The 15,167-nt window shown below is 41.5% G+C and overlaps 1 protein-coding gene across 2 annotated transcripts in view; it reads right to left on the bottom strand.

Annotated features, from left to right (window-relative positions):
• The window catches only part of GLI3 (GLI family zinc finger 3), a 197,175-nt gene that overhangs the window by 49,785 nt on the left and 132,223 nt on the right, over positions 1 to 15,167 (bottom strand). For both annotated transcript variants that reach the window (XM_068404739.1, XM_068404741.1), the window contains exons 5-6: positions 13,799 to 13,945; positions 5,280 to 5,481 (exon numbers count right to left, since the gene is read on the bottom strand). In XM_068404739.1, coding sequence (XP_068260840.1) covers positions 5,280 to 5,481; positions 13,799 to 13,945 — 349 coding nt within the window. The remainder of the gene's footprint in view (positions 1 to 5,279; positions 5,482 to 13,798; positions 13,946 to 15,167) is intronic.

The following is a 15,167-nucleotide window of genomic DNA, read 5'->3' as shown; positions in this document are numbered from 1 at the left end:
AATTCGGCTCATTTTCTGAAAACCAACTTTGAAAATTTGGTATTGCAGGGCTGCTAAGGGACTAGAAAAACAGAGGTTCTGAATTTCAGGTCATATAGAACATGAAGTCCCAACCTCCTGTGTTTAATAAAGACCAGCAAGTATTTTGTAAAGGTTTTGAATCAATACTCTTCATATCATAGGAAGTGATTACCCCCTCTCTACTCACTCTAGGCCATGCTGCCTCTCAACAAGAAGTGCTAGTGAAGTGCAAAGTCTAATAATTGTCACAGGTAGCAGATATAACATTAAGTACATCCTGACAAAAGATTAATAGCAGGGGTGCTGCACTGCAGGACTGAGGCAGGTAACCAAATGAGTAAATGTCAAATGAAGGATTATCCTCATTTGATGCTATTTCATATGCCTCCTTTGTGCATAATCTCTCCCAGATGAGACCTAAACCAGGTGTTTTCAAATGCACAAAGCAGAAGCTCTACCTGGTGTGCTAAAGGAGACCCCCTATTAGCTGTCAGCAGGAGCGACATCTTCTTTTCAAGTACTCAGCCAGCAGTCAGGATACAGCATCACGCTGCCAGCTGACAATGACAAAGCGCCCGCCAAGCCAAGCCCTATCTGGATTGTGCTAAACTGTTATTATTTATTATTCAAACTGCAGTAGTACCCATGTCAAGGACCAGAGCCCTTCTGTGCTCAGCTCTGTAAAAACACAGCCCAAAACGTGGCTCCTTTCATTGGATTTCACCCTCAGCATCCCACAGTGCTCAAAGAGAGTCCTGTGCTGAAAAGCTGTGTGAAGCACGGGATGTAATCTTTTAGCCAGAGGATGTACTTTTTTTAGCCAATGCAAAGACCAGTCAGGTCCTGGAGACACTTTCTTAACACAAGTAGCACCTCTGCAAAAATAGGTTAGGAGAGCATTGAGCCTGCAAAATCCAACATGCCAGAACCAAACCTGCCCATACCCTCGTGTGCTCAGCTGGCAGCCTTTATATGACCATGCTCCCCTTTTCCACCCTGCAGGATTCATACTTCATTCGGTGCAAAAGATGCACAACAGCCTTCAGTGAGAGACTCTGGTATTTTTCTCCTCCTTGCCCAGAGTATTGCCCATGGGCCTTCCTTCCATTGTATTTAAACCTTCAGTGAATATGTAATTACTGATACCCTCCTGAGCTTCTCTACTGTGCTCATCACTGTACATTCCAAGTGCTTCACGAAACATTAATGCTTTCAACCTCCATCTGAGGTGAAGGGGAAGGACTCTTGTTTTGCACAGGCATGTGAATCAGAAAAAGACTAAGGTAAAACGTGCCACTCATTGTGGTTGCCCAATTTCAGACATGGAGACCTGTTCTCCTGCATTAGTTAACATGACATAACACATGAAATGTTCAAATCAGCTGTTGGTAGCTTCAAGCCATAGCTGTGAGCAAATCTGCTCCTCTGCAGAATTAAGAGTGTTAGGCTGGGCCTCCAGAAGAGAAACTGTATGAGCCTGGTGGTCATTTCTGACTCGTTCAGTTCGCTCAGCATTGGGATGGGATTGTGTTGCAAGAGCAGGGTCCACCCTCCAGGCAGCAACCAACCTCTTTTATAGCTGCCTGGGAGAGATGAGGTAGGGTCCTGGAGCTCTGATTGATCAAGAGGATGTTCAGCCTGTGCACTGAGGCAGGTAGGGGCCCAGTGAAAAAATACTGTGCAATCCTGAAATTAAAGATGGTATCAAAGCACAATCACAAGGGGGCAGTACCTTCATTCTCCTTACTGACCAGTTTCTGCACGATTTTGCAGCTTTTTCTCCCTTCTAGAAAAATCCTATAGAAACATAAAATCATTTACGTTGGAGAAGACCTTTAAGATCATCAAGTCCAACCGTTAACCTCACACTCTCAAGTCCACCACTAAACCGTGTCCCTAAGCACCACATCTACATGTCTTTTAAATACCTCCAGGGATGGTGATTCCACCACTTCCCTGGGCAGCCTGTTCCAATGCTTGATAACCCCTTCAGTGAATAAATTTTTCCTAATACCCAATCTAAACCTCCTGTGGTACAACTTGAAGCCATTTCCTCTTGTCCTATCACTTGTTACTTGGGAAAAAGAGACCAACACCTTGCTACACCCTCCTTTCAGGTAGTTGTAGAGAGTGATAACGTCTCCCCTGAGCCTCCTTTTCTCCAGACTAAACAACCCCAGTTCCCTCAGCCACTCTTCATAAGACTTGTTCTCTAGACCCTTCACCAGCTATGTTGTGTTACATAAAACCGTTTTGTCCCAGCTTGCTTAACCTGGACAGTTCCTGGTCTGACTCCTGTCTCCTCTGAAGACCGTTTTCTTTTTCACATTCAGGGAAGACTCTTACAGCTGGGCAGACAGCTTAGCCTTCACAAGCTTCCTAAAGAGGTACGAGATTAATCAGAGCTGCAGGGGAAGGTCCTCCTTCCTCTCTGTGGGCCCTGGACTGGAACATGCTGAATACTTACTCTAAATAAACACATGTTAATAGAAATCTCGTAAGGGCTTATCCCTTGGCTGAATGGGACAGTTTCTCAAGAACAGCGAAGATCCCATCTATAGCATCTAGGCAACACCCCTGGCAAATTTTAGCTTTTCAGTGAAAAGGTGGCAAGAGGTCTTTTAGTTTGTACAGGAAAATCTCTTCTTCCCTAACTTCATTCTGATATATTAATAACTTTGCTGAATACTCAGCATTGTATGGGTATCTGCCATGAAAAGTGCTGCCAAGTGTAAAACTATTCGGGCTAAGTTAAAAGTGATTGGAAACAAGATCTAAAAGTAGAAGGATTGTGTTAAGTACAGTTCATGCTACTGATGTTGCCTAAAATACAAATCCTTCCTGTCTCACAATTCCATCTAGTGGTCTCCTGAACTGTATCATTTTCTTGCAGCCACTCCTATGAGATTTACCTGCAAGTTTCCAGACGCTGGGATTTTACGCTAGGAAAAGTTTTTTCTACACTTTGATCACTGCTGCAGTCAGGATATGAAATGGAATGAACCTACAGGTTGATTCAGTACAGCAGTTCTTGTGCTGAATGCATTATTTCCAAGACAGTGAGTTGTAATAAATTTTTACAGATAGTCTCGTTGCTATTTAGTCTTGGAATTTATTAAAGCAATGAAGCGTGGCTTGGGTTTAATACCTTACATCACTGTTTATTTTGATGTAACTCTTTTATGGACAGATGCACATGGGAGAAGTTAAAACGCATCAACAGAGGTGAGCTGCGAAGCTGGAAAAAGAGCTAGATCACTTCCTTGTCACCAGGAAGAATGGAGATGTACATTTCCAACCTTTCCTGTTGAACAGGCATACTCTTATCAAAAAGAAAAAAAAATTAATTCATAACGGTGTGAAATTTTGGATTATGCATTCCTGGAAAGTATGACCAGGAAGTGCTGAACGCTTGTGTCAACCAAGCCTTGATCACCTTGATCACCTTCACTTGAACCTCAGTCACACATGCCTTGCTTTCTTCAGCAACACCAGTTCACAAGACTCACTGTTCTACTCCTTAGCTTCCTTCCTCAGTCTCTGCCCATAACTCATGTCAGTTCCACAACTGTCTTCAACAAAACTGTTCATCTGACTCTGGCTTTGCAGGGAGGGCCCATAGGTTTGTGATTCTATGTGTCAAAAACATATACCAACCATTTCCAGCTGTGGAGGAAGAGTAAAAGGAGGGAAGACTTACTCCACTGTAGAGACCATGCCAACTTTCATGCACTATTTGCTTTACCAAAATTAAAAGCAATGGCAAAGGAGGTTAGTAACCGAAGTGCCACCCCATCTTAACAACAGTGCGGACAGTACACCTCCATGTAGTACATGTATTTAACAGATGTGGCCCAAAATTGCTGCCAGCTATTAACATAAATCATATTCCACATTATGGAGCTTCGTAATTGGGACTGTGGCTACATAGAGTGCAGAGTTATATTGCAGAGCTATGATATCATACCTGTGAAACACTATACAGCTACTCAAGTACATCAGAGCTATGAAGCACGACTATTTAAAAGAAGTGCTTAAAAAAATGTAACAGAACTAACACCAAATATTTACAGTGCTGTCACTTTCAAAGTTTGGCAGGCTCATGGTTTCTAACACACCAGTTGCATGCTCCATTTTCTCCAAAAGCATAAATCCCCACAGCCAGTTTTTGAAGTTGTGTCATTTTTGCTGGAGGGGCATGTTAGAGCCTTGCCAAAAATGGGTCTTTTAGAGCTCAAGAAATTGCTGTGGGGACTTGCTCCTTTGCCTCATTGCAAATTGAAAGTGGAGGCTCCTTTTAGGCCAGGGACCAGCAGCACTCTTTGTTTGAGTGCCATAAATGCAAAACCAATATTTTCTGAGACTTTGGAGAGGTAGGGGATTTTTTTTGGAATACCAAAGGAGCTTTTCTCAGTTAACATATAGCAATGTCACAAATACAAGAATGTTCTGCAGTTGCATCTCCACTTTTTCTGCTGCTTCTCTTCATTTTCTTCCACTCCCTTTTTTTTTGACAGTCTTGCTTTTGTTCCCTCTCCCTGTGCCATTTGCTTCCCTTTCTTGTACAACTTCCACCCACCTCTTCCCTTGCTACTCTGCTCTTCTGCCTCCAGAATAACCATTTTTGGCTGTTTTCTTGCACATGCAAGTGAAGCAGCCAAATGAAAATCACAGCATTTCTGATGAGACTGGATGATAACAGGACTTCCTTGGTACAAAAAAAAGAGATAATTTAGCCACAGAAAGTTTAATCTTTCAATATACGAACTAAAATATGAAAACAAACTTGGAGATTAATACCAAGCAGCTCTAGTCAAACATTTTAGTTGAACAGTACCACGCGTCTGTGCTTTACTCTCTGATGATCGTAATGTAGGAACATTTCACTGTCCATTGTACCTACGGGCAGAAGAACCCAAGTGACTTAAGTCACAAACCTATCCTAGAGCTGCTTCTCTGAAAACAGACTGCTGAGCACACATATACACACTGTTACCCCTGGTCAGATGGAGTATTACTGGCACTGGACAATAATATGTCAAAAAGTCCCTTGTGGTTACCTTTCTGAGCAAGAAGAAAAAAGTATTTTGTACTTTAAATTAAGCTCCAGTGAACAAACATTATAGAAACTGCAAAATACACATATTCACAAAACAAAACAGTTACTTAAAGATGTGAGTATACATTCACACTTGTGTGTGAGTGTGTGTGACACATAAATGAGAATATACAATATAGGCAGAAAATGCTATTCTTACCTTATTGCACTTGCAGATAAGTGGCCGTAAGAACCACTGGCTGAGGAACTGCTACGAGAATTGTTGAGAATTGTGACCAAGGAATTTGGAGATGTCCGTATCATGGTCTGGAGGTCAAAGCTGTGATCAGATAGGGGGGATATGGACAACGTACGCTTTCGGCTTGGTCTAGCTGACAATCTCGGACTCGGAAACCTGGCGCCTGTTATGCAAACAGAAATAATTATCCACCAGGGTACTTAATCGCATTTATTTGTTATCAGTGATGGGTAGAGGGAGTCATAAGACACCAACGCACTGTGACAAGCCCACTCTCTCCACTTGTGATCTACTGGCTACGATTGAGGAAAATTAGGAAGACAAATCTATCTTCCTGTGGCTTACCTCAGGGGAGCTCTGTTTATTAATGTGCAAGCAAAATGATAAATTGCTAAACAAAAGGAAAAGACTTTTATGAGTTATCTCTCTCATTTCTGGTGATTTATGAATCTGATGGCTTCTTAGACATGCACATCATTAATTCAACCATGAGCAATGAGACAGTGGTTCAGATCTGGGCTACCAGCAAACCCAAACCCGCATCACTTTGATACATACAGCCAAAGCTGAACTTGTAAAATACAGTGTAGAAATGAAGAGGCAGCTTTTCCTTTGATGACCATAATTCTGCCTAGTCGATACTTGATGCAAAACTAAAAATCAGGACTGAAAAAACTTTATAAAGGCCAGTTCTATCAGCAGAAGTCAAGCTGACAGTCACATTATTAGACTGAGAAACAGTAGGCTTTATTTGAATTTGTCCAGGATCCCATGATATTCTTGTGTTGGGGTGCACAGGGGCCTAGGATTGTCAAATTTCTTTAAAACTAGAGATCAAGCTTTTCAAAGCAGCAAAGAGAAGGCAACCATACAGATACCATTTAAAGAAATACATATCACATTTCTAAATTTTCTGTGCTGCTCTGAAAATCTCTGCCTCTTCTGGTCTGTTTTACCCTGTCATCCCAACTCTCTGCAGGAAGATAGATCAACTTCCATTTCTTCCCGTTATTTAATTATTTTTGATCTCGGTTGAGACAGAGGAGAGAATTACCTTCCCCACTGCATACTGAACTATTTCCTTTAACAGTACTGCTGCTTCTACCTTTTTAATTCCTTTAACTTGTAGTAAAGGATTGAGTCCTAATGATCCAGACAGCCAGGGTCATGCAGGTCTTGGGTTTGATGTCTACTTTACAGCTACTTCTCCCAGAGTCCCCGACACTCTCTGTAACTTGCCAATAATTCACAGTTGGCCACAAGCCTCTGTTATAGGTCTGCCTTTCCTAATTCTTGCTCTTGTCTTGGTGCTCAGGACCATTTTTCAGCAGGGTACTTAAGCTTATGTGCCTAACATTAACCAGGAGAAGAGCCCAGCTGACTTCAATGAGACTCACCTCAAGGACAGAGCTGGATTAGAATCTGCCTTAAATTACACATATCCTTACACACCTGAGTGAGTAGCCCTTCTTTCTGTGTGTACTATCCAAGATTTTCATCTGGTTTTAAAAGCTGCCATTTTATTGCTGCTGTGACTGTGATCAGATCTCTGTCTACCGTCCTTCTCCTAATCTGTGCTTACATTTGCCTCAACTAGCCAACATGGGTGTCAACTCTCTTTGACATCAGGCTAATAGAGTTGTTTTCCTTTGCGCTTTGTCTCCGCAATAGGCCTTAGCCCATACTGCTCCAGTCTTTCAATGAATATTCATGCTCTTGATTCATCATTCAAGACTTAGGCATAGCCATTTATTTCTTCCTAAAAGCTACTACACGTTATTTTACGTAATCAGTTTTATCTCCTTCCTATGAGCTTGCTATTGTACTGGGTCTGCTTGATATTTTATTAGTGCTGTGCTTCGTGTCTTTCAAGGGCAGAAATCTTTTATTTGTGTGAAAATAAAAACCAACAATGATCAGCAGCTACAAGAAGCTGCAACATATTTAATAAGGAAATACAAAATACCTGTCATGGTAAAACAAAAATAGTAATAATTTGCACTAACATCTTTCATCTACAGCTCTCCTCGACTGACTCTTCAGCCAGCATGAATGAGAAGAACGCCTCTGAAGTCAGTAGTGGTAACATAATTTGCCTCAGCTGAGGATACAATCCAAGTGCTTTATCGGTGAATAAATTGTTATTGTGGTTTTACAAGGGGATAGCTAAGTACAGGTGTTTCTGGTTAAACAGTAAGTGAAGGGGACAAGGAAGACCTGCTAGACATTGGCTGACCTGCAAAATGAGACTTTACTCAAGCATTGCTACCACAGTATCATGTCTTACTAACAGACATCCTAATGGCGTGTTATTTATGACAGCAACAGTTTGCAGTTATGTGAAAACAATTATGAACCCTCTGTTTTCCTCAGACTGATGGGCACAGACCTCATCGTGCCAGCAAGAAGGCAGCAAAGATGCTCAGAGGGGACAAGCACAGCTCCCTCTCTTTTGATAAGCAAGACAATTAAATACCTGTATTCACAACTGAGAGTCACCGTGTGCTACTGATGGCCATGTATGAACAGTTTCAAATGCAATTTCCAGGAGAAACACTTTCAAAAAATTACTTCTTATGGATGTGAAGTCCAGTTTTGAATCTGTACAAAGGGATTGCCACTTATTTGAGAAATTCATTACAAGCCTGCTAAACAAGGACTGATGGCTACTGATGCTAACTGGAGAGGGGGTTCATAGGTTTGATCAAACAAGCTGAGCAGTTGCTAAGAATACTAGCACCTGAGCATCCCTCCTTTGGAGACAGATGGGGTAATAAAAGTAGGAGACAACAGCTGTGTTTTGCTGCTTCTGCGATCAGACACCATTTATTTTCCGCGCCACAACCGCCCAAGCAGACTCCAGCCCGCATCTCAGAGAGGACTGAAAAAGCATTACTGACAACTGTTCAACGCTCTTACGATCTTGGAGAGAAGCACGGTCACCCTCGACAGATCACATGGGAGGGCAACTTATAGTCCCTGTGGACTCTCAAAAACTGCAATGACTTCCCTCCTCCTCCTCCCCCTTTCTGGACGGAGCCCGTCTCCTTTACCCTTTGCCTAAGTCCTGCTACAGCTCTTCTAAGAGGCCCCTCTCTGCCCACCACTCATTAAACCTCTCCCTTGCCTTGCAGCTGCTGCCACGGCATCCTCATCCCTGCTCTGCAGGGGATGTACCAGATCTGCAGGCAGTGATAGAGAAAGATGCCCCTTCCAGCTGCGAGGAGCAGAGCCCAGCTTCAGGCACACCACGCAGCAGTCTTGGGCTTCCTCTTCTCCTCTAGGCAGTGCCTGTTTCAGGCCTCAGCAAGATCTGGGAATTCAGCAGTCCCCTCCATCTACCTGGGACAGGAACAACCTCCTAAGGGCCAACAATCTACTGCAAAAAGGGAATATTTCTGCTTCACAGCAGGAGCCAACAGCTGAGGCCAGGCGAGAGCTCTACAGAGTCTGATCACAGGAGAGTGGGATTCGCTTCAAGGGAGGCCACAACTTTCAAAACTGAAAATACAATTAAATGGAATTACTCTTTTTTCAGATCTTCGTGGTTTAATTAGGTTTCACATGCCTAAAAAGTCTTAAGCATGAGCTGAACACTTGTTACGCTGCAGGACGTTTGCTAAACCATTCATTTAGCATAACATCAGTCTTAGTATGTTACTATAAAAAGGAATAGGTCACGATTTGCCAGTGCCTCTGAATACTAAACCAAACTTTTCAGCCTTGCTCAGGCATTGATTTTAAAAACAAACACTTCAATATTTATTTAGCAATTTGAGATGTTCATCTGCTCACAGTATTCTCCCACTGAAGCATAACATTCCCTACTCAATAATGCTTTAAAACCCAAAAATGCAGGAGCACCGATTCACTAAAAATCCATTTACCTCTGTGCAAGTGCTGAAAAAAACCTCACCAGCTTTAGCAAAGCATGCAAATGGAAGCTGACGGTGAAGATTTGTTTAGGAATGTCACCTTTTTGGAGCAGACATTATAGTCATAAAAAGGTCAGCAGCTGATAGTAAAGACTTGAGTGTGTCAACAAAAAATTCAGCAAGTGTCAGAAGAAAAGATCTTATTCCTGGAGTGGAGATCAGTTCTAAAATAACAGATATCTATCTCCATCATAAATTTCAAAAATGGAATATGCCATCCAGCAAATTTGCCCATGAATTTGATTTCTGAGTTGAAGTTTTTAGCATTGCTTAATCATTTATAGGGCAATCTTCAGACATCTATCATTTATTCCATCCCTTTAAATCAAACTTCAGGAAACCTTTTCTATTCCATCTCTTTAAATCAAACTTCTTTGAACCTGTCTCAGCCACTTGTTTTTGTTGAAGGCTGTGAACGTGGGAAGTTAGATTATTTTTTTTACATTAAAGGCTTTTTTCTTTCTTTCTTTTCCTTCTGGTTTCTGCTCACAGATGTGTAAACTTTGTTTCACTTCATGAAAGTTTGTCATAAATTTCGTCTTAGTTTTCAAGATGGTAAATCTGTCATCAGTATGAGAGGAAAAGGAATGGCTTTGCTACTCCACCCTCATTCTCCAACTGTGCCTGAAAATCAGAAATCAAATCCAGTCCAAAGCTTCTTACATTGGCTTAACTCTTCAGGCTGGCCAAATTCTTTGGGTCAATTGGGTTGCTATCAGTGTCTCTAATGCCAAAAAGGGTAGGTCAATGCCAAATACCTTTGAAAATTAAAAACCTCCCATTCTGAGTAAGCACAGGCAAAAGTTAATCAGAGTGAGGATATTAATACTCTCAGGGTGAACCTAGAAACGTCAGGTAACATGCCTGCCTTCCACTGATCACCAATTAAAAGCAGAGTAAAACATATTCCCCAAGTGAGAAATGCAGGTATCAAACACAAAAGGCTGTGATTTCTTGAATTATTTGCGTGCCTAAAAGACAGTTTTGGCACACAGGATCATTACAGCCACAACAAGGAATTTCAGTTGTTGCTACTGTGGTACTGTCAATACCTTCCCCACCTACTCCCCTCCTGTTTACTTTGATATTATACTTAAAGGTAGCACATCTGACCCTTTCAAATCAAGCAAGAAGATGGGAAGACTTGGTCAGGGATTCTGGCCACCAAAACTGTAAAAAAGCTTTATAGCAGCCAAGGAAATTCTGGTCCACTTCTCATGCCATACAGGACAGGATGAGGAAAAACGACAATCAAGCATAGACAATCTTGGCATGATTCTTCCGCAATATATTAGACAGTTCACGGACAATGAAGTTCAGAGCTTCAAGAAGTCTACTGCTCTTTAAGCAAGACTGAACTTTCTGATTTCCACTTCTCTCACTCATATCATCCCCATTTTGAAATCAGTTTTCCAGCACCATAGAGCAAAACAAAAGGCCCAAAACAAAAAGCCTTTCTTCTCAGAAAGGGTCATTAGACATTGGAAGGGGCTGTCCAGGGAGGTGGTGGAGTCACCATCTCTGGATGTGTTTAAAAAAAGACTGGACATGGCACTTAGTGCCATGGTCTAGTTGACATGGTGATGTCAGGGCAATGGTTGGACTCAATGATCCCAGAGGGCTCTTCCAACCTGATTGATTCTGTGATTCTGTGAAAATGGCACAAACTGTATGTAACATGCTTTTGTGCTCAGTGCATGCTGGTGTTTATTATTTGTACTACAGGAGAGGGTAGAGATGCCAAATTACTGTGCTAGATGCTGTATAAACACACAATTAGGAGACAGACTTGCTTCACAAAAGAAGAACAATGTCTTCCTTGTATCTATTTGGTTGTTGTGCGGAATAAATGAGCAGCAGCCTTTAAGTGAGCTGAGTCAACTTGCTCAGAATTTGATAGCAGATAATGTGGGAAACTACCAATCTCTCTTCTGTTTCCTTTGACAAGACTGGGTAAAGGTGAAAGAGTACTTTTGGGATCACCATACAAACCCTTAAGAAGAAAGATCCGAACAAATGGCATTGCCTTGCATTGATCACTGTTCTTTGTTATCAAATGCAAACATGGGCATTCTTCCTGTTTTTTTAAAACAAGTCTTAATGTCGGATTCCTGCTAATTGTTTTGTTCTCGTTTCTAATCTAAAATTCTGACAAAGAAGAAAGGGGTTTTCTTCAGCATGATGAATGATAGGACATTCAGATTCCTACTTAATGACAATTAATTTACTGTATACCCATGCAAGTTAAGATAGTTTTAATTAGTTTTTACAAAGTAAAAGGGTAACTTCGTACTCTATTTAGATAAAAGCAGCTATTGCCTGACTAAACACATTCTCATCAAATACAGAAGGTGAGCTGAGTGACCTTACCAGGATTCACTCTTATTTTAATTCTCTATTTACTGTTTAAAAATAACCCATTTGCATAATAGTGCTACACATTTTTTTGTCTTTAACTCTGAAATAATCCTTAATTGAAAAGTTGCTGCTATAATGAATCTCAAATGTGTGATCTTAATTTTTAAAACAAACACGAAACAAATTAAAGAACGCATTTCAAATATATCGTAGCTAAAGCTGGTGACAGCAAATATCCTTGTTAGAGATAGTGTTTAGGTACCTTTTATGAATGGGCTGAAGTTATGGACAAAGGTCAAAACGTTTTCCCTTAAGGAAGAAGTGATAACATTCTTGGGATGCAAAAGCTGTAATTCTGTGTAGATTACAGCATACACAATCTCTGCTAACACATGAAGGTCCTTTATGCGAATGCCATTATTTGTACGAGTACTGCAATGTCTTCCATTTTTCTGAAGTTTTCTGGCCTCCATCTGGGTATCTATCTTCCTATAGACTGAATAGACCCATTCAATCAAGTCTGCATCCAACCATGTGGTTTGGTACTGCTACCTGTTCAGTCAGGTAGCAAGTTCAATCTTGCTTAAAGAGCAGTAGACTTGGGCATTCAGAAACTCTCTCCCAATAGGAACCAAAAACATTGGAAGTATAAAATATCCCCACTCATTGCAGGGGGGCTGGACTAGATGAACTTTAAAGGTCCCTTCCAACCCAAACTATTCTATGATTCTATGATCCCTTTACTTCAATGGAGTCATGTCCATTCATACAAGCTGAGGATTTGTCCTTGCAACGGGAACATAGAGGCAGATTTACATTACCTGAACCATGCATAACAGAGTTTCCATTCTGCAAGACATTATTAATATGCATCAAACGCATTAGCAGCATACCTTGTCTCTCCCTACTCCTCTCAAAATTCAAATCAGGAAGTACCATATTCCTAAGCTTTCAAGCACTGAAGCCTGCACATTAATTTCTAAGTCCAGACTACTTGTGTGGGTTTATTATGTTTCTGAAGTGGGTTCAAGGTTGTTACATTACTGTAAAATCACTATGCATGCTACCAGTGCAGTGAGACTGATAACAGAAACTGAATTAAAAAATCCTTCACTATCAAGGTAACAGAATGAAAGACTTTCGCTGCTCTGTTCCATAACTAACTGTCTTGCCTCATTCTTGTAAAAATTGTCGGTCAGTCAACTACTTCACACTCCCAGGCATGTGTGCTGCAGGGGTAGCTAGCTATATTCCCATGCGTTCCAGAAGTGAACCTCCCAACTCCCACACTCCTTGAGATCAGCAGCTATGGCATGCAGCCAACAGCAGGGGAGAAGAAACTGCATGCTAACAATGGTTTTAAAAAGCTGTGGGACAAGAAGGTGGTCTAATGCTATTGTATTGCTCTCTACTACCAAGCAAGAGTCAACAGTCACCACCTTTTCTTGTCACCACCTTTTATTTCCCTTGTTGGAAGGAACCGAGTACATCCCAAAAAGCATGTAAGCATCTTATGACTAGAGGGAAGTGTTCTGCATAATCCCTTCTGGCTGATCAAAAGCAGCAGTAGTGAGCAGTTTGGAATGGGGTGCTCTCTTTTCCTCTTTCACCAGAGAAAGGGAGACAGATTAGAGGTCTGAAAGATGGTCAAGTGGGTAAAGAAGGCTCTTAGTATTAGGGAAAACTAAGTCAGGATCCTTGAGAATTCAGCAAACTGTTTCACCTTAGAAGTGGTCTCAAAGTCTATTGGTCTATGATACACAATTTGTAAGCAAGGCTACCACTCTCTAAACAGGAGGGGAGCATGCTCTCCTAATGAAAAAACAGATGTAAGTCTTTTACTAACAGAGAGCTCATCAGGGAAATACCCTAACGATGAAAGCGAGTTACTGATTGTGAATAGAAAAGAACATTTTCAAAAGCACTCAAGCCCTGCTGGAAATAAAATTTACAACCTGTTTTCAGGAGCAGTCCTGTTCCCCTCCCTACTTACTTTCAAAGTTTACTTTCAGACTTGATGTAACCCTTGTACATTTGGCAATCAATGCTTTGGCCTTCCAGCCTCATGAGGAAGCTTACGTTGACTCCCGCTTCCCTGTCTGCATGGAGGCCTTTTGGGACAGACCAGGAACAACCCACGTGGTTCCCTTTGTAGGACTGTCTGTATTTCTAGAAAACATCACTTACTATCCATGGCGTGAAGATATTCCATATGAAGAGCGCCGGCTCCTGCAGTGGCAGCTGAAGGAATGATGTCTGCGTATGGGCTGCGCTGGCCTGCCAACAGAGCCATCTGATGGTAATATTCAGCTGGACTGACGCCAGCATGCGGAGCTAAAAACACAACATAAAAAGCACCGTTCATGACGTAAGATAAACGAGAAGGAAAGTTTTATCACATCGCTGGTTTCTCTGGCTATTAAACCAGCTTGTTTATTTTTTAACGTAATGCAACGCCTGCAGTATGCCACCACTGGTCAATATCTTTCAACCCATGATATTGCAAAGACACCATTCAAAACACAGCAAGGCATAAAATATTAATGAGCTCGGTGATCTCATATTTTTATATTATTATTAAGTGACTCAAACAGTGACAGGCTGACAGCAATGGAAACTAGTATGATTTATTTAGTGACATAAAAAAGCAGGAAAACCTTCCTAGAGCTTTATTCCCACTTACCTCATCCCTGGCCCAAAGGACTCTGTCTCTAAGGTGAAAATGCGGCTGAACTTCCATAACCATTCAAGTTTCTGGCGTCTCTGCTTAGAGGACCAGAAGATTTTCTCTCACAGTGGCAGTTTGTGTATAAGTTTAGGAGTGAACAAGGACAAAGCTTGTTTTCAGGACAAATATTAGCTGTCCATGAACAACATAGGGGCAGTTTTTTGGGAGGACAGGCTGAAGTCAATGTGGTCACCCCATCCTTCAAAGTTCATATTAAGTGTACTTGACACATAAGCATGTTTGCAGAGTCAAAACCACAGACCGGATAGGCTCTACAACCCGTCAGTGAGATTATGAGCAATGCAGTCCTCCGATAATGACTTATATTCGCCTTTCTCTCCTGCAAAAATAATATGCAAGCTTTCTGTTCCCCTGCAGTTTTCAAGCATGCCATCAACTAATGGGCAACTCTGGACAAACACAAAAATCCACATAATTTTAATATCATCCCATCTCAGCAGGCTTCAGATGCTACAGTAAGTAGAAGGTCATTTCATGGGCTTGTGTGAGAAGTACTCCTAAAATAAGCTGGGCTCCATCTCCTTGATCCTGACTCCGACTTGCTACGTGATCTGAGGTGAGCAGCCTTCCCCTCTGCTCTCTACTTGTCCCACTTGCAAACCAGTCAAAATCTCCTACACTCTGCTCACCAGAAGATGGTACGTCAGTTTGCCTAGAACACTTCAAGTTCCTTAGGTTAATGGGCTACACCCCAACAGATTATTTTTATATTCTTTCGTATTATTTAATGAGTTTTTTCTTTGATCTCAGCAACTGAATCTTGAATGGAAACAAAAGTTTAAGATGAAATTCTTTGAATTACCAGCT

This window comes from Nyctibius grandis, chromosome 7 (genome assembly GCF_013368605.1).
Source record: "Nyctibius grandis isolate bNycGra1 chromosome 7, bNycGra1.pri, whole genome shotgun sequence".
NCBI lineage: Eukaryota > Metazoa > Chordata > Aves > Nyctibiiformes > Nyctibiidae > Nyctibius > Nyctibius grandis.
The sequence above is the reverse complement of the archived record's forward strand: the minus strand, read 5'-3'. Positions and strand labels throughout refer to the sequence as shown.